The sequence below is a fragment of the Anas acuta genome, chromosome 1 (genome assembly GCF_963932015.1).
Source record: "Anas acuta chromosome 1, bAnaAcu1.1, whole genome shotgun sequence".
NCBI lineage: Eukaryota > Metazoa > Chordata > Aves > Anseriformes > Anatidae > Anas > Anas acuta.
The window spans coordinates 198,657,514-198,683,202 of NC_088979.1; the positions used below are offsets into that span (position 1 = coordinate 198,657,514).

The 25,689-nt window shown below is 39.4% G+C and overlaps 1 protein-coding gene across 4 annotated transcripts in view; it reads left to right on the plus strand.

The window, feature by feature from the left end:
• The window catches only part of UPF2 (UPF2 regulator of nonsense mediated mRNA decay), a 61,773-nt gene extending 40,948 nt beyond the window's left edge, over positions 1-20,825 (plus strand). For 2 of the 4 annotated variants that reach the window (XM_068670035.1, XM_068670036.1), the window contains 7 exons: positions 130-269; positions 1,600-1,704; positions 3,010-3,108; positions 3,811-3,978; positions 8,620-8,761; positions 12,393-12,513; positions 19,528-20,825. In XM_068670035.1, the coding sequence (XP_068526136.1) occupies positions 130-269; positions 1,600-1,704; positions 3,010-3,108; positions 3,811-3,978; positions 8,620-8,761; positions 12,393-12,513; positions 19,528-19,537 (785 nt within the window). In that variant the 3' untranslated portion in view covers positions 19,538-20,825. Of the gene's footprint in view, positions 1-129; positions 270-1,599; positions 1,705-3,009; positions 3,109-3,810; positions 3,979-8,619; positions 8,762-12,392; positions 12,518-19,527 lie in introns of those variants that run through there. The other 2 variants (XM_068670034.1, XM_068670037.1) reach the window with 1 other exon arrangement.
• Positions 20,826-25,689: the final 4,864 nt, after the last annotated feature.

Genomic DNA, 25,689 nt, shown 5'->3' on the forward strand with positions numbered 1-25,689 from the left:
TGAAAAATAAACTATGACCCATTGGAATTTTTAGTATTCAGCAGCAATGGACTTCTGAAGTGATCCTACCCACATCGTTTCTAATATTCTGACTCTTTTCTTTGTTTTAATTCTTTCTCCAATCTACAGGGCTTGTGAATGACAAAGATTCCAAAGATTCCATTACAGAAGGAGAGAATCTGGAAGAGGATGAAGAAGAAGAAGAAGGTGGAGCAGAGACAGAGGAACAATCTGGAAATGAAAGTGAAGTAAACGAGCCAGAAGAAGAGGTGAATTTAATCATTTACCTTGCCTTGCATAAAAAGAATGAGTAATCAATATTTTGATGCCTCCTGTGTCACAGTTAACGGGTGAAATGTGGATATGTGCAACCAAGTCAGTACACCAAGGGTATATTTCTGTCCCAGTTGTTTTTATGTGGATAACAGAATACAGTGGTGTCTGAGGCTTATCCCAAAGAAATGTTGATGAAAAACTTGAACTGACAACTTTACTTAGGGTATATGCTACTTTTCAACCGAAAGATGCCTTTAGTTTTTGTGGCATGAAAATACCTTCAGATCATTGTCTTGATCTGTTACAGAGGCAAACATATTGACTAGATATCATGTAGGAAAGATAACAGGTGTTCAGAGTATACCTGCATAATGTGAACAAATAAGATTTATGGAGCATAATAAGCTTCCTTGTTTACTGTGCTGGTAATCTTCTGAATCAAGTGTAGCCAATAAAAAAAGGCAGACGTACATAAGAATTGTAACTTGTCACTATGATACAGCAAAGTTGACATGATAATGTTAGCGTTATGATAAAATGAATTCATCAAGGAAATAGGAAACACTTTTTTTCTCCTTGTACTTGGGTTGGTTGGTTTACTAGGAATCTTGTTCCTAGTTTCAGTTGATGATTCAGCATTAAGGTTTCTGAAGTTTGTCTGGTTTTGTGCCTTTACCCACAAATTAGTAAGATGATTAGAATCATAAATGGTTGAGGGTGTGAAAATGGACTTCTGGAGGTCTTGTCCAACCACCTAGCTCAAAGCAGGGTTACCTGTTACCTACAACTGGTTGACCAGGGCAATGTCCAGATTGTATAACTCCAAGGATAGAGATTCCACAGCCTCTGCAGGCGATCTGTACTAGTGTTTAAAACACATAGTAATAAAATCAATATTTTAAAAAACCCTTATGTTTAAATGAAAAATTTCAACATGTTCTGCTGTATATTCATGAAAATAGTAAACTTGGCTGACTTCAGACCGTAAACTTGTTGTGAAACACTAAAAAACAAAAAACACCAAAAACATCTACTAAAACTAATCTAAACAGCTTCACGTGGGGGTGGGATGTGAAAGATGCAGAAAATGTGTGAGAGGAGTCAAATGCAAGTGGGCTTTTTGCTTTTTCTCAAGTGAAATGGAGTGTTGGGGGTGCTTTTAGCATTGGAAACAGACATCAGTGTGCTGTCACTGAAGATGTATAATTCAGTTGTGTAAAGCCTTGTATTCCTCAGAATACTAATGGTGAACAAGCATAACTTTTTCTGTTTAAAACAGTTAAGTTTATTTTATTCTCAAATTATAAACGTTGAATGTTTCAGGAGGGTTCTGACAATGAGGAAGAAGAAGGTGAAGAAGAGGAGGAAGAAAACACTGATTATCTTACAGACTCCAATAAGGAAAATGAAACTGATGAGGAGAATACAGTATGTATTGTTACTCTAAATAAGTAAATTGAGTTATGCTGCTTTGGTTTTCTTTACTGCTCATTTTTTTAGCCAGTGCTGCTCATAATGTATTGGGAAGACCCAGCAAAAACTCCTCCTGCTATTATTTCAAATACATTTTAGAGCTTATATTTTCAGACTTTCACTATTGCCTTCTGAAAATGTTAATGCCATCAACTTTACTACGTGTTTTCACAGGACTGCATTTTCAGAGGTAGCTAGACTGGAAAAAGTTGCATAAGTGATGGTTTTGCAATGCCAGTAATGGTGGCAAACTGGTACAAGGTAACCTGTACTCTGTACTACATCTCAAAACCAAAAAGGAGACAAACTAAAAAATGTGGAATACCTAAAATACGGATTTTAGAATGGCAAGTTGTAATTAAGCCTTAATTGCGGTTACATAGTAATGAAAATAATGATTGTAATAGAACAATGTGTTGGGATACTGACTTTAAAAAGCAGCATATAAAAGCTTTCTTTTTTTTAACCCTGCTGTTAAATCACTGTTCAGAGAATAGATTTCAGCATAGCTTATAGCAGAGGAACAAGCAGCATTGTTGCCAGAAGCCAAAATGAGTGAGGTGTGGAGCTAGCACTTATATTGCATGGTCTCCAGTTCCAGCACTATTTAGATGATGTGTTTACTTGGTGCTGGTCTGCTGCCTTAACTATGAGGCATTGGATCTTGTGCTGACAAATTTGTGCTCATGGCATCCTGCTGCTGGTTGAATTCCAGTTTCTTTACAGTTGTAGGTGTTACTGAGTAAAAGCATTTCTCTACCAGTTTTGCATTACGTTTTGGTTCATTTTAAAATTGAAGATACTTAGTTATTTTTCCAAAGTTTTAAGCAGTGAACACTCTGTATACCAAAAGGTGCATTAAAGTACTGTTTCTGTTGTCACGTTTTTCTTTCCAAATACTGAAGGTTGTTATGTGTCTTGAAAACATCATCTAATTTTATGGACTTCAAGGAAAAATTAGACTGGGTGTAGTACAGATAAAGATTTTTCTTTTTGATGTTGTTGTTCATAGAATATGTACATGCATGCTAGTATGTTCAGAATGTTATGAGTGACCAATCTTCATAATGCAGTAAATGTCAGAAGATAATTCTTCAAGAAAATAATTCAAGCAAAAAACATTTTTCTTTAACTTTTTTTTTAAAGCTTTTGATTATGTATATCATGGAAGCAATGAAGATTTTTTTTTACTTCTGGACTGAATATTCATATTTCTGGAATTGATGTAATGGAGGTGTTTTTTTTCTTCCATTGTAATAGGAAGTAATGATTAAAGGAGGAGGACTTAAACATGTTCCATGTGCAGAAGATGAGGACTTCATTCAGGCATTGGATAAAATGATGCTGGAAAATCTTCAGGTATAAACCTTTTTAAGGAATGTAATTAGCTGTGCAGCTACATTTATTTACTTATAAGTAAATGATTAATGCATAGATAACCGTGCTAAAAAATGTTTTTTTTTTCTCATGGCCTTTCTTCAATTGGCATGCTTAGATAAATAGCCTTCAGACATTAATAGCTTGGTCAGTGAAAATATATTACATGCTGACATCTTTTATTGGTTAAATAGTAATTGCATCGGATATTAGGCAACACTTCTGACTTCATTGTAGACTACCCAAGCTTAGCTTATAACATGTCTGAAGCGTAGCTGCACTTAAATTTACATCACCTCTAAGCGCTGTATATGGTGTTCAATTGCATCTGGTAAATACTTGAGTACTGCAAGCCCTGAACGAGGACTGTATTAATCATATGCAATAAAAAACATCCTGAATGTATGATTTCCATTCTCAAGTATCACTAATCACTTCCGCAGATTTCTTTCCTTAAAAGGTTACGTTATCCAGAATTCCTTTAAGATATGAAGTATTCTGTCCCTGTAGATTTCTTCTTTGTAAGCGAGGAAAACAAAAATGTAATAAGATCTAGTGAATTGATTTATATATTACTCTTTCTTGGAAGGTTAAACATGTTCTCAGTCATAAAGATGTGAACGTTACTAGGCTTCCTCATATATTTAGTATGGATTATTTATACAATTGACATCCTTTTAACAGCAACGGAGTGGCGAATCAGTTAAAGTACATCAGTTGGATGTGGCTATTCCCCTACACCTCAAAAGTCAGCTGAAGAAGGGTCCCCCACTTGGAAGTGGAGAAGGGGAGTCAGAGACTGGAGACACAATGCCGTTTGTCATGTTAACACGAAAAGGCAACAAACAGCAGGTAAGAGTGTATGTAAGGTAGAGGTTTTCCATTAAAAAAAGAGCAGCAGGGAAGATTCTTTCACTTTTTTAAAAGTCACTCTCTATATGACTTCAAAAGTCATTTTTTATTTCTTCATTTTCTCAGAATAGGATGCAGACCTTAATTTTGAAGTACAGAAAATACCACATGCAATTCCTTGGAATTTTTGCTGGTTAATAGTAATCAAGTGTAACAATTCTTTGTTTAAAGTGTACCATTATTAATTTTACGTTCCCTGAGTAAACCCACAGGGACAGTGGTATGTTTTATTTTTAAATATTGTTGAAGATGAAACACGTGGCTGACAAACAAGCACTGAAAGTTCAAAGGAGTAGGAAAGAAAAGGTGAAGGAATATTCCAGAATCTCAAAGATTCTGCAGATGTTGCTGAAAACCTTCAGCTTCAAATCAAAATATATAATGCTTGCTAAATTCAGTTTCTGAAGTAACTGCTACTTGGCTGAATTTGTTCAGCTTGGAAAACAGTCATTATCTGAAGGCTTTTGAAGAGGATTCTTCCAGAATGAGCTGAGTGAATGTCTATGAAACTTAAATGGAAATCCTGTTAACTTAAAACAAAAACAAAACAAACAATCAACAAAAACTACTCCTTGCTTCATGCAGCAAAGCTATATGTTTGTCTTGGCTCTTTTCTCCAATATATGCTGGAATGTTCCTGGATCAGCAAGTGTATAATACACAAATACCTAACACTTACCCACATGAAGGACATAAACCATGACAAGAAATTTACAGATGATTTTTAGTTGTGTTAATTGATGATTAAAATGAATGACTCGAGTGCTTGTGGAAAGCAAAAACAAGGCATTATTTCATTCCATCCATCTGTAGCTGTTTTTTTTATTTAGATCTGTCATTGCTTTTGTTTTTGACTTCTGTTACCTGAATTTTTGCAGTAGTGCTTAATAGTAAGCTGAAACAGAATCTCTTTTTTCCCTCTCAAATGAAAGACTTAAAAATCTGTAGGAAGCGAGAAGGTCTGTTACCACAAAACACCGTAGAAATGTAATTTTGAATCTGTTTTTAAGCTTCATTATTCTGTTAAGAAAATGCTGTGCTAGGTACGTGCTTTCAGAATGTAAGTAATGATACCTGTTTGAGTAAGCACATACTGTGTGTATTTAGCAGTGATGATTAACTGATTTCCTTACTACATTTGTTTGGTTATTCTGCTGTCCTGGAACTTGAACATTGCGTATGAAGTTCTTCAAAAGTTATAAGTGAGGAATTCTAACTGCTGTTATTGGGTAGGAAAGGGATTTAGAGAACACTGTGCAAAAAAGTGTTTGACTTTGTCAGGATAACTTACTGGGAATATCCAAAGCGACCAGAAATATTAGGATCTGCATATTCTTAGCAAGGGGAAAATATTGCTGGCATTCTACAGCTTGAAAAAGAAAGCATAACTTGTTCAGGAGATTTCCCTCCTTCTTTCCCTAGTATTTGCTTTTGGGAGTAGGCTCTTCCTGCCAAGACTCCTCTAAGTGTTTCTAGAAATTATTATTTTTTAAAAAGTCACTCTATACACTACTTCATTTTTTTGAGTCAATGAAAGGCTTCTTTGTCCATAATTTTGCATTCAGAAAAAATACGTCTTAGTAGTCATTTTTATAGAAAAATAAGCAGGAAAGAAGAGGTGGAGTTGAAAAGAAAATAATAGTTTCTTAAAGTGCTTTATTTTAAAATCTGTGAGCAGAAATTGTACTGAGTTCTGAAGTGTTAGATACATAATTTACTGGTAACTTACAGCTGTAAACTTTTCAGCATTTTAAATATAAGCACAAGGATTATGCAGACAACCTAGAAGGCTGCAGTTTCTTATCCTTACAGTCAATCAAATGGTGAGCATCACCACCTCACTGTAATGTCAACTAACCGCTTTATATCTTATCAGTTGGCTCGATCTGTGCTCTTTGTCAAAGGTACTGCAGAAACTGGAAATCACAGCTGTAAAGGAAGTATTTATTGATGAAAATGGAATGCACTGAGATTCCCTTTGGAGGTTAATATTTGATAGCTGACATCCAGTTGTTAAATGGTCCATTCAAATGCCAGTGTTCTGCCTGATTTTAGTGGGACGTTGGCTACCAGTTGTTTGAAATAACACAACAACTGATTGCTGTTCACCAGCAGCATATAACCTGAATTAATAGTCATTGCATGCTGATAACAGCAAGGACATCGTATTTTATCCTCCTGGGTCAGACTGTGATCAACAACAGCAGCTGTTAGCAAGAATATCAGGTAGACCAGTGTCTTATTTTTACCTGTCACCCACGTTATCCTTGCATGACAAAACTGACAAAAGTAGCAGCAGTAGAACTCAACATGGATGTTGAAAATCAGACTGTGGCATCGTGAGTTACCCACAAGAAGTGAGAGAACAGAGGGAAGTAAAGACATGCATCATAAGAGATGAGATCTAAGATATAATACCATTGGATGCTTTTTGAAATCATCCAAGATTTATGCCAAGTAGATCTGAACACAGGTGAGATTTAGACTGTAAAATAGAGAGTCACCCAGTAGCAAGAATTGTGGTTAGTACCTAAGGTAAGATTTCCTTTGAAAGGTCTTTAGCAAGATAGCATAAAAAGGTAATATCCGTAGAATGGTCACCTGGGCTTGAATGTGAAGTTCCCTCTTCTCAGTGAAGTTTTTATCAAATCCGTAATCTAATCTGGTCTTCTGAGTGATCGTTTTAAATTCATTCTTCAGTTTGCCGTCTCAGAAGTTGAATTCTTTATAATCTGTCCCCATTTCACAGATTTTGTAAGAGTTTGTCACTACACCTCTCCTCTCTTTGCAGATTGGAAATGTTCCATTAGCTCAGTAGTCACATCCTTTAGTGATTGTCGTCAGTGACTTGATGATTTCAGCTGACAAGCATCAGATTGCCTTGAGATAGTGACTCAGTGATATTTTGTTAATTACCAGCCTGTTGTTTTTTGGATCCTTTGCTTTCATTTGCCCCATTATGTGTTTCACTTTTTTTTCCTACTGTGAGCAGCCTGTCTGGATACATTTACCACCCACTTAGACACAGTAAATCCATAGAATAGACAAAAAGCAAAGGACGTATTAAGATGGCTGAGGAGCTTTATGGTGAAGCTAGGAAATGAATATTACCATGAGGTACTGCTAATGGGCTGGTTAGTTTTGCTTGTGTATTTTGTGTAAACCTCATTTGAGAATAACTGGGAACTTGCAAAGTCTGCTCATCAATAAGTAAGTGCGACTTACTTTTCTCTTGGAATTTCAGGAACTTTTCTTTTTATTTCCTACATACCCTTTAACAACAAGCTTGTATTGGCATTCAATATAACTGATACTTTGCATAATAATAATAATAAAATCTTCTGCATGATTTGCTTCATTAAGTAAACACTTCAGTTGATAGGGCTTTATTTTACTCTTTTTTCAGTTCTTGTAAGAGTCTATCTGAACTGCTTGAAACAGTTTATTTTCAAATGTAACATCTGAGTACTTGGTATCTTCTCACACTCCTCATTAGTGCACTGCCAGTGGGGCACTGCTCTGTAATAGGTACTTTGAGCTTTTTCAGTAATTACTGCATGAAATACTACGTACATGCAGTGAAGCCTCTGTTTACTACATGGCATCTCAACAGAGGTTTTGTTAATGCACCATTTCATCTGCGGTTTTGACAGCGTAGCAGAAGAGAACGCTGAAATTTGCCCATTTCTATTTCTGTGGAAATAGATTTCATATGATGAGACCAAGCAGCGGGATTCAGAGTAGTTCGTGGAATATGGGGTGTGATTATCTTTAAACGCATTATCCCACTTATAGCTCAGAAATATTTATTTCTAATGGAGATGCAGTTGAAAGGGGAAGTGAAATTTTTCTGAATGTTTGCACAAACTTTCGTGTTAAAGGGCTTCTGAAAGCTATTGTTTCAGTTTCAAGTCAGATTAAAAATTACTTATATATTTTGGAATTACTCTAAAACATTTTCCTGTGGCAATATGAGTTTGAATTTTGAGTCTGAGGACAAAAAAAAAATAAATGTATCCATCGCTATGTGTTTTCCTAGCACCAAGGAGCTAGAATCATCCACAGAAAAGAAGAGTCCTCACCAAGGAATGCTGGAGGATAGCTGAAACCCTCGGGTTTTCTCTCCTCTGCTATCACAAGGGATAATGGTAGAAATTCTGCTTAGGGGTTTCATCTCCTTTTTGGAAGGAAGAGGACTTTGTAGGGAGATGCAGCTTTCTTGAGCCAGCTGTGGTCGTTATCTCAAGACCAGTGTAATTCACTGTGGGGATGTCTATGTAAAGAGGCTTATATCAAAATAAGAAATAAAGCATTATAGCTATGTGTTGCTGGTGAGAATTAAGTTCCAATTACTCAGCCTTTTTTGTGTGTTCTGTATGTCTTCAGAGCGTCTCAATACCTTGTATTTTTCTCATGTGTCATTAGGCAAAGTAGAGCCTAAACAAAAAAAAAAAAAGAAGGAAAAAATACTTTTCAGTAGAAGCTTCTGTAGAAGGTTACTCATCATAACGTAGAAATAACCATTGCCCTACTGTCTTTTATTGTTCTCTGATGGGCACTTAAATTTATTTTCACTTGCAGTTTAAGATCTTAAATGTGCCGATGTCTTCCCAACTTGCTGCAAACCACTGGAACCAACAGCAGGCTGAACAGGAGGAGAGAATGCGGATGAAAAAGCTCACTTTGGATATCAACGAACGGCAAGAACAAGAGGACTACCAGGGTAAGAAAATAACCGAGTGCTTCATTTTCATCTTCAGAGGAACTTTCACGGATCTGCAGAAATATCTGTGATAATTAGCAGTAGAAGTTCTGAATATTATTTCGTAATACTTCATGGAAAACTGTACTTCAGCTCTTCATTATATGCACACTTTACTCTATGCTCAAAGATGGTTTCACAGCTCTTCCATGAAAGGGAGCTTTTAAGTGGGTCTCAATAAATCTAAACATTTGTTTAGTTTGGAAAAGGGGAAGAACTGGGATCACAGCTTCCTTGAAAAGAAGCTAACACAAAATTAATCTGATGTTTGTGGCATTGTCTCCATTACTGGAAGAGAATTGAGTTGGATACAAGAGGAATTCAATTCGTGCAATTTAAACTCTTGTTTTTAGATATAAATACGCAAAGGTATTTGGGGTCTTCACATTAAGATGTGCAAATACTTACTGGTAACCTTTGCCTGAAAAATAAGACTGTTAACCTCAGCTGTTCCAGGAGCCCTAAAAATATGGAACATAATATATTAACAAAATGAAAGTTTCCTACAAATTATAGCTTTAAAAAGCAAATTAGATCATGTATAAACCAAGCATTTTGGAACATTGACAAATTGAAATAATTAATACAACAAATCATATATAGTCCCTGAACTAGTGCACTTTTTTTTTTCAGACTATTTTCCTAGTAAAGACTAGTAAACAAAGCCAAAACAAATAAAACTGACGGTATTCAGTTCTCGTGTTAATTTTTCCATTTAACATCTCCAAAGTTCCTGCTCTATTTTTTGTTGTGAAGATGCTGCAGTCTGGTGGTAATCACAGTATAAGTAGTTAATTATCAGGAAATCTCATTTAAGCTATTTAGTGAAAGGTCATTATTCATCAAGAAATGGGAAATTTAAATTAAAGCAGCAGATCTAATTATATATATAAAAAAAAAAACACACCATGGAAACTTCATTCAGGATTTTGATAACACAAGAACTAAGCTTGTAATCCTGAAAAGGAGTATTTTTCCAAAGCAGGTGTCTACAGAGTTGTGAAAAGGATATACAATATGTTCTTAGTATTAAATGTCATACTCTGCTTAATTTTTTTTTTCCAAGACACTTGCCTCTTGTAAAGTCACCTAATGAAAAAGAAAGAAACAGTAGACTTCAGAATTAGACACTTAAGTGCATTTTCCAGACTTTTTATGAGGTTTCCCTCATTAATGACTCTTCTGATATTTTTCTGGTGGTCAGGGCATTTAGTTTAATAGGATCTGTCTTGTGAATTTGTGGGTATCTTTAAAAATCAGCCTGTTTAATGTAGGATTTTATTGCGAGCAGTTGTGATTCATATTTAAAAGATGATCACATTCATTTCATTTTATGTTCTCATATATTTTCTAGGTGCTGTCTGTAAAACATTAATTCATGGGAAATAACACTCTAGAAATAGGTTTTGCCATAACTAATACCAGTTTTAAAATTTGATTAATTTTTACTTTGATTCTCTTTTGTAGACCTGGGTAACATGCGAGGTAAAACCAAACTAAAAAGGACATTAAATTAATAGATTACACAGGCTAAATAATACTCTTGTTTGGCATTATTTTTAATTACATATAAAATAAATATAAACAACATCCAGCCCGTGGTTCCTTTTGAGGGTTCCTTTTGAGGAGTCAGCTTGCTTCTAACAAGTTGGTACATATATAAACACGCTGACATTTAAAACCAACTCTTTCTTTATTTCAAGCTTTGAAGTTACCAAGGGTGGGGGAAAGTCATAATTCCTGGAAGAGTGCCTCAAGGCTGTCCGAACTTTTTCATGTACATTTGTTTTTTTTCCATTTACACAGTTTAGGTAATAAATGAAAACTTAGCTGCAAAGTACTTCAAAGTATTATTAAGTAGTTATTTAATACTAGTTTATGTTTATTCGTATTACACACACTTTAATATGAAGAAGTATTAGGAACTGGGTGATTTTAACTTAGGCTGGTATTTTTGTGTACATTTTTTTCTTCACTAAAACCAGATAGGTGATGTGCTCATCCTAGCTAATACGTTGTGTTCCCTTGCCTTCTCTACCTCCTGTTATCTTCTCAATTACTCAGTTTCTCATGTTACTGACTTGTCACAAGCTCCACTATTTTCTTTTACCCACGGTGTGGAAAACAGAAGAGACAGGTACGCACGTGCTGGATGGTTCGGCGCTTGCTTCTAGCGCCTGCCTGGCAGTGTACCATCATCTGCTGTTTTCTTCCTGGTCTTGACATTGCCTTGTTAGAGATCTGTCCTGATAAACAGAATTGTTTCTGAAGGATGTAACTTCCTGATGTTTACAAGCAGGGACTATTCAGTGTGTTGAATGGTTTTCTTGGCCTTTTCTGGGTGTTGATAGGGGAACATACAAACACGTGCTTTCTTAACTGTTGACACCAATATTGTATATTAAATCATTCATAGCTTTGCAGTTTCCCAAAGATTGAATGGATAACTTAGAAAATGCATGCAAAGCTTTCAGTAAGTGGTGATAGAATCTCACCAGTCTCCAGTTCTGGCTTGTGCAAGTCTTCCTGAGAGTAGTGGAAGTTTGTTTCTAACAGATGATGGGCATGTGTCTCCAATACCAGCCTGGAGATTAGCAGAGATTACAGAACCAGACAGAGCAGACTTTCAGAGATAAGCTGTTTAGCAGCTCGTTCTACCTTTCCCCTTCAGCCAATCCATCTGTTTGCTGAGCAGGGTAGATTTTTGCACAGGTGGACTGTCAGAACTGCTTGCCGTCCGATGTGCTGATGTATGGACAGGGGGTATGTAGAGGTTCTTGTGATGTGTTTGTAATTGCATCAGATACTTCAGGGCCATTAGCTTAGTCTAGTAAAGACCTTTTTTTTTTTTTTTTATCACAACAAAATGAAGTGAAGCTTTACCAAATGCCAAAACATCATGCTTCTACTTAAGCTGTCCAAAAGCCTGGATGTCCAGTGCTCAACTGGTAACTGCAGGCTTCTCTCAGCATCTACCTATTTCTTCCTTCTGATCACAAAGAGCAAAATTCCATCCCAAAGACAGCTGGTGTAATGTGGGTCAGCTGAGTCACCCTCTTCAGGTCTGTCTCCTCTGTAAAAGGATCCTATTAGGACTAGTTTAGACAAATACCTGACTTATGGATGCTAATTTAGGAGAAGTTTCTCACGGAGTCTTCACTTGGCAGCAGCATTGTCCAGTTGTTTCCATTGCAGGGCAGTTTTATGTTAAGGCTTCTCACAGTGTTGTGAACCTTTGTCCCTCATCATTGATTCAGTCAGTGGTGGCTGCATTCAGAAGGAAAAGGTCACAGCTCCCTCCTTAAGCACCTGTGATGAAAATCATGGCTGGCAGTTCCTTCTGTAAGAACATCTGGAAACACAAGTTCACGTCGTGGGGTAGTGTGGATTTGTCAAAGCTGTCTGTGCAATTTCAATAATTAAAAAAAAAAAAGAGCTGCTCTGGAATAACATGAGAAGTCTTAACTGTAAAGCAAAAAAAGTGTAAATAATGTTTTTTCTACTTTGTAGCAGTGAAATGTGATTGTGTAAATTCCTCTTTAAAAAGATATATAACAAATGTAGTTAACTTTCTTTCCGTATGACATTACAGAAATGTTGCAGTCTCTGGCACAGCGTCCAGCTCCAGCAAATACAAATCGTGAACGGCGTCCTCGTTACCAGCATCCGAAGGGAGCACCTAATGCAGATCTAATCTTTAAAACTGGTGGGAGGTAGGACAATCTTCCTCTAAATGTGGTAATTCTGGTTCTAGGCAAGTAATTACCTTCATAATTGAGGCAGATAATGATCTGCATAATGTGAGTAGATTTGTTGGTTTCCTTTCTAAAGCATTCTCTGAAAATACTGAGCGGTGTTTTGTGCTTCTAACATGGTGTCTGTGAATGTATCCTTGACAGAGTTGGCAAGCCAGAGGATTATTTCATTCAGTAGTCACTATGCAGCTTTAATATATCTCCGTGCCTTCTCTCACTCAGATTAAGCTTGAGAAAAACTAGCAAATTAACGTTGCAGCACAGATTTGAATAGGCAGAAGTTCAGGTGAAATGCAGTGTTTTCATGTTCCTCTTTGGAAAAAATAATCTTGGAGGTAGGTAGATGAGAGCAATAATGGGAAGGGACATTTACTAAGTGGTCTATGTTTGTCAACTAGAAATAAGTTCATGTACTGTACTGTGTTACAGTGATATTGCCAACCTCCTTCTGGTACATTATTGTAAGCATTTTTGTAGCTTTCTGATCTCTTGTTCCAACAAGCCCTTACACAGAAACTGTTTGTATAAAAAAAAAAATCTTTCTTTGAAAAAATACTGCATTTTAACTTTTATGAAGTACTAAATGTAATTGAGTAGAATGATTAATGTTATCCATTTAGTTTTTCTTTTCACTGTGGCCTAATTCTGTCATAGAAACAAAATCTGTTCAGTTACACTGAATTGCCATCACACCTGCAATTGTTTTATGAGTAACTATGCAGTCTTCTCTTGCAGGTCTTCCAGTTATCTGTCACAAATACCTTGTAGCCTGTGTGAGGACGAGTACACTGAAGTTCTTTAAATATAGGGACCAGATCAGCAAATATGATACTCCTAGTTTTGTGTGTGTGTGTGTGTATATATAAAATTTACTAGGACAGTAGTTCTTTTCAAAGGCTTTTGTTTTCAAATATTTTAGGGAAAACATAATTTAGGATTTCACTGTAAACTAGGTCAGGCATTGTCCAGAGAACAGTTTAAGCAGTGTTTCCTTGTTCAAATGTCTGTGCCGTGTGCTTGAAATTCTGATATAGTTTTGTCTTATGTAACTTATTCTTTGTTCCTTCTAATCTATAAGCTCCTTAGAGCAGAGACCAGGAAGTTAGTTTTAGTGGGCATATTTTATTTGCTGCATGGTGCAGTGCTCAGGCTTGCAGTCATGCATCGGTTGAGCCATCCTAGCCTGTAGTAAGGAAATCTTTTCTTTTTTTTTAACCTGCAGTGAAGGATACTTAAGCAGAGTTTAATTTATTGAAGACTGGGTCTACCCTTGGCTTACTACCACTAGTACAGGCTTTGTGTCACCTATGCTTTTAAGAGCTTCAGATTTATGGTATATATTCAAGATTGTCTTCTGACTTTGACAGGTGAATTGCGTTATTCCTGCCTAGACTACCCTCGCTTTCTAGTCAAGACTACCCCACAAGTTCCTGTGAGGACACTAGAGTATCTTGATACTTGTTGAGAGCAAAATTTTCACACTGAGCTTTTCATTTTAGCATCTGTTTGAAGAAATCTTCACTCTTCTATATGCTAGAACCAGTATGTGTAAGAGTCTATAATAGTGGTAGGTGGACAGTTGGACTGGATGATTTTAGGGACTATGTGATCTGAGAGGTCTTTTCCAACCTTAGTTAACTATGAACTACAGATTTGTTTACGTGATGAATGAGCTAGTTCTGGTTGTTTCTTTGTGTATAAAGACAGATCAGTTTTTTTCTTGTAATAGTAACTCAACTTGCTGAAAATAATCATGTCTGTTCCCTTCTTTAAGATATGCAACTTTTTATTCTACATTTCCTCAGGTTAGGGATGATCTGAGCAAGCAAATCTCTTCATTGATTCCATTTTAAACTACAGTCTGGCAGGTTCTGAAAGTTAATATCAGGATGAGCAGTTTCTTGCATTTTTGGGTAGTGTTAAGAGCAGAAAAATTGATTTTGTGTTTTACCTTTACATAAACAACTGGATCTGGCTTTGCAGTTAGCCCTACTTTTATAGAATCATAGTAGCAGGAGTTCAGGCTAAATGACCTCCAGAGGGCCCTTTGAACCTAAAATTTTCTGTGATTCTATTTTGGTCTAGCAGGGTCCTAAATAAATAAATCTAAAAATCATAGGTGAGTAACTCACACTAACCTTCCACCCACACGTTTGGCAATCGTTTCACCTGTGATAACAGCACAGTAAATGGAAGAATGAATTAGTGGCAGTGGCTGTAATGCATGAATCACTTAACAGGAAAAATCTTTTGTAGTGGTTACTCTTATTTTTTTATGTTCTGTTCCTTTGTTGAACTAAATGCAATGAGACTTTCAGCTTTTGTCAGATTTCTTACTGTTAGTTAGTGTGTGCAAAGTGCTGCATCAAAAATTAGTTTCTTGTTCTTTATTTGTAAACACCTGCTTGTATAACTTCAAGTTAAGACATGCTGATCCTGCAGAGAGAGGATTTTTGGGGGGGACTCGAACTTTTAAGGCTGACTGGCCTTGAAGGTAACTTACTCTAACACCATTAAAAGCAGAGCTCCTTGACTTGCTTAAGCAGCACTCAGTGCAGTTTAACAACTCTCACTCTTGCCTCCAGTTGTTTAGCCTTACAAGAAGACTTTGGTTATCAAACTGTTAAACTGGAACTTCAGGAAACACAAAATCTACAAAAGTAATCTTTTATGATGATGTTATCAGGAAAATACTCTTTTACGGTCTTGGAGAACAGCCCCTCTCTTTACTAGAAAGCACCTTTCTTTTCTTTAAAGAGGATCGAGATCCATTAAATGGCTTGCTCATAAAATGAAATATAAATAACTACATTTTATGAAATCTGTTTAAAAGCATACGTTATCAAGAAAGGAAAAAAGAATTACACTGAGAACTTTGAGTGTACAGAAGTAAGCTTTACCAAGGAGGTTTTTAACTTTAATAAGACTAACTAAGTCTAGTCTTACTAAAACTAGTAACTTCAAAACTCCCTGCTGTTTTGAAAGCATAGTACAGAAAGAAGACCTGTTGCTGTGAACAGGTCCACTGAGATGCGTGCGTAAGCCGACAAACTAAATCATGGTTAAGTTAGTTGATAATTTCAGCTCAGCTATTTGCATCTGACTCTTATTGCTCTTGAACCCACTTAATGAAGAAATATGAAGCATGAAGGTAATAACAGGATGCTAGGATTTTATTAGCTAAATATTCCCATAATAGTATTTTATTAATGCTGAAAAATCAGAGCATGGATAATAGGGCAGAATGTGAATTGGACATCATGTTTTGGTGTTACAGCTGCTGCACAAGAATACTTGATGCATCACCCACCATATATCTGATGTATTGACCAATGCTGTATTTTGAAGCTTTCAGTTCACTTAATGAAACACCAGAAGTCATGGGCAGCCGAGATCTGATTGCTCATATTCTGTTAGCCTCAGTCTAGCTGATTGTCGTTTTCTTGGACTAGACAAACCCTTGGTGTTGGTGTGTCACTGTCTTGAGAACTGACACACATACTCCCTGTTTCATCATGCTGCTTAGTTGTCATTTTCAATGGGTTCTTGTATTCGTTTTCAAAATATGGGAAGATCACCATAGCAGTAGTATTTTACTCTTGGTTCAGAATTTTTTGCTGTAAAATTATTCCCATCTTCACATTCAAGGTATCATAAAAATTAAGATATTCGGTCCTCAATTTAATTGTGTGCTGGCTCAGTTCACCCAGTTCTTTGCCATCTTTTCCACCAGCAGTTTAATCTTGTCCCTTTCTCAGTTGTCATTTTTAATCCTGCATTACATCCTTTTCCCTACTACATACACTCACCACTGTAACCTTCCAGGAAAGCCATCCAGAGAAATGCAGACCTCCTTTTTTAGCTGTCTTAAGGGAGGAAGGTCCAGGGTAGGTTGGAGGTTGTGTCCTAATTCCTGGAGCTCCTTTTGTCAAACTGCACTGGGACACGAGGGATAAACACCTCTGGACCTGGCTTGTCTCTGCTTTGTTAATATGATACTTGCTGGGCTCTGCAAATACGGATTTGGTGTCTAGGCTAGACTCAATGTGAAGTTTAGAGGGAAAGGAAGACAAGATTTTATTTACAAATTACCCATTTTTTGAGAATATTTTATTAAAAAAAACTGGCATACTACTTAAAAAGAAAAATAAACCCTCAAAAAAAAGTTCTGTGGACTTCTGGAAGCTACCAATCTTCAAAACGCCTTCCCAGTTTGTGTGCTACGACTTGGATTTTATATGGGAGTATTTTATTGTTTGAAGAGACATGGAAATAGGGCTGGTCCAGAGAGCGTATTCTCACACAGGTAAATTGATAGCAGCTATGTAAAATCCAGTGCTCTTCTTCAATACACCATGGCTAGGTTAACGTTCTGCATTGTGGCATTTCAGTTTTGCTGTTGAGAGCTCTTACTCCTTCCAGCAATGGTAACGTGCTTGGACTCGGTCAAATGCACATCTGCTGAAATTTCTCTCCATTCCACATTACAGTACGATATGTTTTTAATCTGTTATTGCATTCATTATCCTGGAATCAAGTCCCCTCAGTCTGTGCATCTTCCCTGCTAAAGCTTGTGTAACTGAAAACAAAAAAGCATGTTCAACAGAGTAAGGCACACAAAGAAAAGAACTGTTCCTGGAAAAAAACATTGTTTAAAATGGAAAAAAGTAGCTTTCAGGTGTTCATTGTATCTTTTTGATGTTGTTGGGTTTGGTTAATGTGATGGAGAGGGACCAGGCAGCACCAGAGCTGAAAGTGGCCATAGAAAGCAGAGCAGCAAGTGAGTTTTGAGAGGAGTTTGGAGGAGAAGGGAGGTGCCTGAAGTCTGTGAAGAAATGCGTGACTCCAGAAATACACACAGCAGTGTGGGTTGCTGGGACATAAAGGGATTAGGGAGTAGCGTGCAGCTTAATCTCAAGCACCTCACATGATAAAAAGTAGGAGGATTTTTCTTGTATGTCGTCTTGTGATGTCAATGTACAGAAGGAACCTGATTTCCAAGTCATGTGTGTATTATTATTTCCTCACCTGTAGGAGTGGTGTAGTGTTTCTGAACACTTTTACAAATTCCAATTTTCTACTCCAGGCATGGCTAAAGAAATGGTTTTCTCTCCTGTGGAGAATGTAGCCAGTATTAATGCTTACGTGATGCAGTTGAGAAGATGGCTGTAAGGCTGTTACACCAACTGATAACTGTGTTGGTAGCAGGGAAGGGAGGGAGGTGAGGGGAGTTTGCAAAATCACACTTCTGCAGCCTCTGGTTCAAGCTGTTTTTAATTACAGCTTTTTTTCAGAGTTTGACCTTGTCAAACATAGGTCTGGATCAAGGTTTTTTGAACAGAAGAAGGGGTCACTTTTCTGCTTATTGTCAAAATTACTTGGCAAATGCATAGTTTTTCTGTCTTTAAAAGTCAATCATGATGATTTTTTTTTAACTGAACTTTTAGCTGTTTTGTGCTGTTTACTGGTTTGAAATGTCCCTTGAAATACCTGTTTGTAGAAATACTGCTCAGGCTTACCAGCAGCATCGTGCCCTAATCCTCTGAAACACAACTTGCTCTGCCTTATCTACCACCAGCATGCCACGGCAGCTGCTGTTTGGGATGAAAGTAACTTCTGCTAGGTTAGATGCACGCAGCTAGTTGTAACGCTTCTCCTCCCCTTCACATCAACAGAAAATAACAGTGTTTTTAGGGGAAATGCGGAGATAAAAGTACAACTCTGCAACGTGCTGATGCTTGAAGTTTTTTCGCAGCTGGAGCGTTCATCAAGTTAAATCTTATTAAAACTGAAGTTCCTTGCTTTGCAGCCACGCAGCCAATGGTGCTGATGATTTGAGTGCACCAAAAAAGAGTTAGAATATTCTGTTACCTAATGCTAAGGCTTAAAACAAACAAAAAAAGCAAAAGCACAGTAAGTTCTACAGGTGCATCAGCTCAGTACCTCCTGATGAAAACACTGTGTATTTAAACAAAACACAGGAATGCTGAATTACTGAGAGGTTGAATAACAAAACACTGCAGGATATGAGAGTACTGAATCACCGTGGATGCTTCTGTTCTGAGAAATGCAGAAAGCCCTATGGCTAGTTTTACCTGCTTGCAACATTTTTCTCGCAAGATTTCCAATAAAAGCGAGTTTTACATTAACTTACTGTTTAGCAAATGCTTGAGGTTTATGCATTAACATAAAGAATATGACCTGTTTCATTTACGTGGTAAAAGATCTGGGTGTGGAGCCCAGGAACTTCCTTGGGATTGTAAATATTGTCAGAGTTTCACTTTGTTTTGCGCTACTACATTTTATAGCCTAGAAATCAACAAAAACCACTCCAGCACAGCTGTCGGTTCTGGTATCCAGGGTTAGTGACACAAGATTGGTGCTACTTCTAGATTTCCTGGTCATGGATCACGTTTCTGCAAATTGGTGTGATCTTTCAATGCATTTTTATATTCTTAAGAGAATAAAATGTGGCTGTTCTGGGTAGGGAGCTGTCTGTCATCACCAAAGAATGATCAAAGGCTTCAATACTCTCTAAAAATGTTGTGAACAACTACCTGGCTCTAGGAAGCCCTCTCTAATGCTACTGCAGTACTCCTGAAAATGAAGAAATTGTGCACAAAAATGAGAACTGCCTAAAATAACATGCATTTCTGTAAATTCACGGATCAGCTGTGCACTTCAGTAACCTAGCACCTTGCCTGGTAGGGAAAGGCAGCTGTCTCTTTCTGATCAACTTTAGATTGATCTGCTGCAGTTGTGTAGGGAGCTTGCTGTTCCTGATACAGAGGTTTGTTGCCTTTTGTCCAGCATGGTCTCATCTTAAAGTGTTCATGGCTAATAGAAATGTGTAACCTCCAAGTGCTGAAGATAAAGGCAGATCAAAATCACTGACAGATTCGGGTGGTTGCTAACCTGGAGAGGATTGGATATTTCTTACTGAACCGTTTCTCTTTTCCTTTCTTTTCATAGGAGACGTTGATCCAGCAGCAAGTGTCATTTCATTAGGTCCTGTATCTCTGATGTTGTGGATAGTGGAGTCCTCCAGCAATTAAATGAGAGCAGTGGACACATCTCAGCATGTCAGCCTAGAGCGTTCAGAACCGAAACCTGGGACAGGCTGGGGCCGTGGGGCAGAAACAGCAGCCTCCTCTCTTTCCCCCCAAAACCCGCACAGAACAAGTGGAAGCTTCCAGTCATGGCCTGCCAAAAAAAAAACACAAAACACAAAGCTTTTTGTAATGGGAACCATGTGAGGGTTAATCTTCTCATACGAGCAGAAGCAAACGAATGAGATGGTTAACTTGACCGGGGAGCAGCTCAGAGGAAACAAGAGATCAACCTGAAATTCAGACGGATTCCACGGGAGTGGAAAAGGTCTTGGTGGCGCCCAGTAAGTGGGAAAGCAAAGCTGCACGCTTGGTGCGAGCTGCGTTATCTCCGGGTCGAGCACTTGGCGTCGGAAGGGTGTTCATTGGGGGCTGCGAATCTACAGTAGGAAAACGTAGAGCAAACGGTGAAACGGGAAAGAAAACCCTGACGTGGGGGAACGTCTCAGCCATCAGATGCTCCTCCCGACCTGCTGGTGAAGGAGTAGCCTTCTGCTGCCAGACAAGCGAGAAAGAAGGGGTTGGGGAGCGGGAAGGGGTGATAAAAAAACAAAACTTTAGAGCCAAGGAGGTAAAATGTCTGTTAAGGTTTAAAATAGAATGTGAAGTGGATTAACACAGGGTGTTGACTCATACTGCTTGGAACAGCCTGACACCAGCCTAAGGACAGGGATATAGTTGAGCCCATTGTATGTATCATTGAAAACCAAAATGTGCCAGTCAGCATAACAGGGGGATGTCAAGGAGCGGATCCAAATATTTTGTTGATCTTCATGGGTTGATAAGCCTCTGTGTCTATTGAAACAAACAAAAGTTGAAAAAAAATATTAAATACATCTGGAAACAAGTAGAATTTTTATTTTTTTCTAAGTAGAAATGAGGTTTCTTGGTCTGTTTCTGACAATCTGTTATTTATTAGCATAGATTTTTGTTTGCTTTCAGGTAGAAGTAGTTAATTCAGTTAAGGAGCTCATCTGTATGTTACTAATTCTTTTTTTTCTAGCTCTTTTAAAATTCTTTCTACCACTGTTTTTTGGTTTCTGCATGTAGGAAGAGAGACTTGTAAAATTGTAACATTTCATACAGAAATGCCGCCCGATCTTCACCAGCTTCAGAAATCTGACCTTTGCCAATGCTGCAATAAAGTGTTGTAATTTAGAATTGGTGTCCGACTCGTTACGTTGCTTTTGTTCTTCTAAAATGACACTTTGAGGAGTTCATGGTGTATCTCGGGGCTGTACCTCGGGCCGTACTTTATACAGGTAATTCAGCAGTTGGCGCTGTACTGAAGCAAGAGGATTCCTGCCTCGAAAAACATTCCTGAAACAGACTTCTTGCTTGGTAAGAGCTGCGGGACTTTCTTGCTGGGTAGCAAGGAGCTGTGAAACTGAGGTCTTCTGTAACATAACTTCTGTTGTCGTACGCAGACGGCAGCTTTGAAGGAGATGGCTCCACTGCTGGCTCACCTACAGCTGCCGGTTGTTGCCCTCTTGGGGTCCTGCTGCTCCACGGTGAACCACACCAGAAGACTGACCCATGTTAGATCAAGGTGCTGTTGGCTGCACTGATTGTGAGGAAGGTGAGTTCTCTCTTGGCTTCTTGCATCACTTCTCAGTCCGTGGGCTAGCCCCTGACAGGGTGAAATGCTGGTGGACCATACGTGGACTGACAGGAGGGAAGCAGAACTCCCTTTGGTGGTAAGTTCATTTGAAGCGTAGGTGAAATTGTGCACTGATGGCGTTTGTTGCCATCACCTGACGGGCCTGAAATAAAGACAGCACCTTCGGTTTTGCCTAGTTATGCTGTTAGCTTAGTGAGTTTTAAAACACGTAAGCTTCCTGATTATGTTTTGGAGAGAATAATTAAAGGTTTTGAAAATATACCCACTTAAATAGTCTTTAATCATGGAATTGAGCGCTGAAAGTGGGGAAAAAACTAATTGTCAGAGCAATTTTAGGTCTCCTCCTTTGCCTGCACGTGCTGTAACAGCATTTGGGGATGGGGAAGCACTGGAATGATCAGTGCACAATTTCCCTGAGGACCTGGCTGGACAGCATAACAGGATGCTGTTAGGCAGCTTCCAGTTTGTGGAGCATCACCTGAAGTTTTTAGAGCATCCCACACAGATGCATTTCTCTAGATTTCTGCCAGGTTTAGATCTCACTTGCTAAGCAGGCAGGTATTCTGAACATGCACAGTCACTCCCAAAAAATCCTTTCAAAAGTGTCTCCAGCTGCTGTTGTCTCTGCACTCAGAGAAGGTAATTTCCATGTTGTGGCAATGGGATGTGAAGTGCCCCACAGGGAGGAGTACTTTGCAGGGAGATAGTCTTGGTTTCAATTTTGGTGTAAGAACAGCATGTGGAACTATTTTCATACCATTTTTTTTGCACTTTCATTTGTGCATTCACTAACCACGTTTATAACTGAGCAATATGACCATAGAAAGATTTCCCCAATGGATAATTTCCGCTTCTCTGATGTAGGATGCCTACCAGTCCCTAATAGTAAACTCAGCTTCTTGTCTTGGATTCGTTGGACTGATGGCAACATTTTTTAAAACTACTTGCTGACAACAGCGTGAGGTCAGCTGGAGACTTCTTGGCTTCAGGCTGGAACGAAGAAGTAAAACAAAAGCATCTCAGTGAAACCTTTTGTAGATGAATTTCAGAATAAATTCTTCTGTAGTTCTGGGGGAAAAAAATCTCCCTTTGATTGTTTCACTTGCTATGATTTCAGTGTTGAACTTGTTCTCATAGGGTGCAAGGATGTTCAGATGTTATTTGTCGTTTGCTTTCCAGTTTCCTGTCCCTCCACCAGGCTGGCTTCCTGCTTCTTGCAAAAGTTTGGCTCCCAGGTTCACGTGCAGGCTGTTGCTGCAGGGTTTGTAAGGCTGCCTTTAATTCTACGCCATTAGAAGGGTTTGTCTTCCTTCATCTGCCTTTCCAGGTTATCTGATCACCACGGTCAGGTGTGCAGTCTGGTTTTGGTACGGGATCAGGGGAGTAACCTGTACCAGTAACCTGCTCTAGTTGTGCCCCAAACCAAGCCCAGAAAAGCAGGTTTGTATCCGCAGCTCGTGATGCTGGAGCTGCGTGACTCCCAGCATGAGGCAAGGCACTGACTGCTTTTTGTTAGATTATGGCATAAAGCAGAACCTGTCAGCTTGGGGAATGGAAAAAGCAAGTTGCTCCAACCGTTGGGTAACAGGGATCAAAGATGCTCCTCAGCAAGCAATGCTGAGGTCTGCTCGGAGGGGCCTGCAGAGTGCAATTAAACAGAATAATTTGAGTACCTTAATAGCGAATTTCTGAGTATTTTAATAGTGTTTTCAGTAAGGTCACGTCTAATACAATCGATCCTCTCTTGCTACAGCACGGTGACCTCCAGGGGCTCCGCAATGTCACCAAGGACTCAGTGACAAATTCTCACCCCGGCGTTGTGTAACGGGGGCAAAGACGTTCCCCTGGGAGCACTCCTTGAGGGACGCTGGCTGCGGGTGTCCCCACGAAGAGGATTTCTAACCAAGCATCCCTTAACCTGCACGGAGGTAGCTGAATGCAGAGCACTTTCACATCCGGGAAAGCACACGTAGATGAGCGAGAAATTGTTTCCCGTCCTTGATTGCGTAAGGGATTTCTCTGCTATCTTATCTGTCTCCGGAAAGAATTTGGAAAGAATTTAGGTCCGGGCATTTGAAGCTGAGGCTTCACCATGGTCAGGCTCGTTGAGCTGGCGTGCTGACAAGCAGAAAATGTGCTGCATGATTTATGGCACGCTGGCTCAAAGCCTATTTGAGCCGTGGTGCTGTGTTACTCCTGGCTCCAGAGCGGAGCCAAAATCTGCAAGTGCAAGGTTTGCTTGAGAGCAAACTGTGGGCAGCACCTTGAGCCTCTGCTGGTGGTGTCTGCCCTCTTTGCCTACCTTTCAATGAAATAATGTGATAAAAATGGTATAAATCCTTTTTGATGCATTGCTGGGTTTTCAGACTTGCTACAATTTTATTAACTGTGCAGTCATTCCAGGTAAGCAGTCAGTTCTGTTTGCCATGTAAAGGGAATTACTGCATGAGAAGTGTTTGTGCATGTACACCAATGCACACAAGGTGACTTGATCTATAGGAAGGCTTAGAAAACCAGTCCTGCCTTGTGACAGCCTGCTTTGCTGGAGTTTTCAGGTTTTTTCATTGCACTTGGCCCCTTCCTTGAAACAGCAGCCCACTGGGAGTTGTGAGGAGCGGCTGCTTTAGGCTTTGGCAGCTTGCTGGAGCAGTGTTCAGGTAGGAGCGCATCTGCCTCGAGGAAACGTGGTGCTGGTGACCAAACGCAGACCTGCCTGCTTGTTTCTGAATACAGACCTCACAGGCTGATGGTGCAGCATTTCCCAGCCCTCCCGCCTGCCTGGCATGGGCACAGGGGCCCAATGTATCCAAAAATATAAATAAGTGAAAAAATTGGCCAAGGGGCTTGCTGATCCCTCACTATTGCCCACCAGAGGTGGCACTGTGGCCTCAAGACTCCACCTCCCAGCCAGGTAAGTGAAAATTTCCAAAATAAACACACTGCCACCACCACCACAAGCCTGCTATTGCCCTCAGGAAAGAAAGACTTGGTTGTTTTGCCTTTTCTTTTGAGCTCCAGAAGGTGTTTTTTCCCCAGTGATGTTTTTTCTTCCCTCCCATGCCATTCTCCCTTTCGAAGACGTTGGGCCCAGGTGGCGCTTTGCTGCCGCGCCTCACCCCCAGCTATAAATAGGGCTTTCTAACCACGGCTAAGTGGTTCCAGGCGGGCTGCAAATAGGAAACTATTTGGGCAAGAATCAAACAAATGCGTCAATGTCAAAACATTTACTTGTATTGTTTGAATTATAAACTCTGCTTTCAAGTTGTTATTGCTGGGGTGTGAGCGGGACACTAAAACACGCGGTGTTCGTGGCTCTCGTTGGAAGAACAAACGCTGGTCTGTTAAAGACTCCTTCCTTCCTTCCTTTCTCCCTTCCTTCCCTACATTTCCTGGATCCGAGCTCTCAGGCAAGTAAAAACCAACAAAAAGGTTGTAAAACTTAAAAAGGAGGAGACTTAGGCTTTACAAACATTTATTTATTCTTTGATATTTGTCTGTCAAAGCACGTGGGGTTAAAGGGGAGCAACTTTATCTTCTGGAAGTAATGGTTGGCAGCCCAGGAGCTTGAGAAGTTTGTCGTGCTTTTCCCTTAACTTTCTGCAGTGTTTTTGGTAGCACCTTGGGGCTGCCATGGTAAGATCCCCCTGCTGCACTCCTCTGCCTGCATTTCCCAGTGGCCGTGCTCCCGACGTGGGAGCGGGGACGTTCAATGGGATGCAGTGGGCACACAGTGCCCGGTGCCTGGGCTTGAACGCACCAGAAAAATCACATTGCAAATAAAAATGAAACCTAATCAGGTGCACTAAATCCATTTAGGAAGGCAGGAAATGTTCCCTAGTAATGAAGTCTGTCTGGGTCGTGAAGCTTTAAGCCCCTGGTGGTTCTCTACCCCTGCGCTGCTTTGTACAGTGGAAATAGAGGTGCGGTGACAGCCGCTTCCTAATAGAGGTTTAAATATGAAAAATAATCCCCCTGCTGCTGCCTACCAGCTTGTACGAATGCTGTTTTCCTTCGGGTGTCATTCCGGGTCCTGGGCATCAGTACAAGGGGAATGGAGCTTTGTTAGTCAGGCTGAGCAACTCCTCACACACCTGAGGCCGTCTGAAGGGGACCACGGGGCACTCAGAGAGGAACAGGGACTTGGGGTTGGTGCATGAGTGTTACTGAGGGAGCTTCTGCCAAAATTATGGGAAAAATAAATACAGCAAGGGTGTTCGGTGTCACCTTCCGGGCACTCTGAGGGCAGTGACTTGCACAGGAAGGTGCAGGGGGTGATGCTGGAGCACTGCGCTGGTCACTGTCAGGAATTAGTGCCCTGTGCGTCTGTAACAGCTGGGGGCTGTGAGGCCGACGTGTCTTCACTAACTGCCACAACCTCCAAAATGGATTTTGTCTTCATTTTGC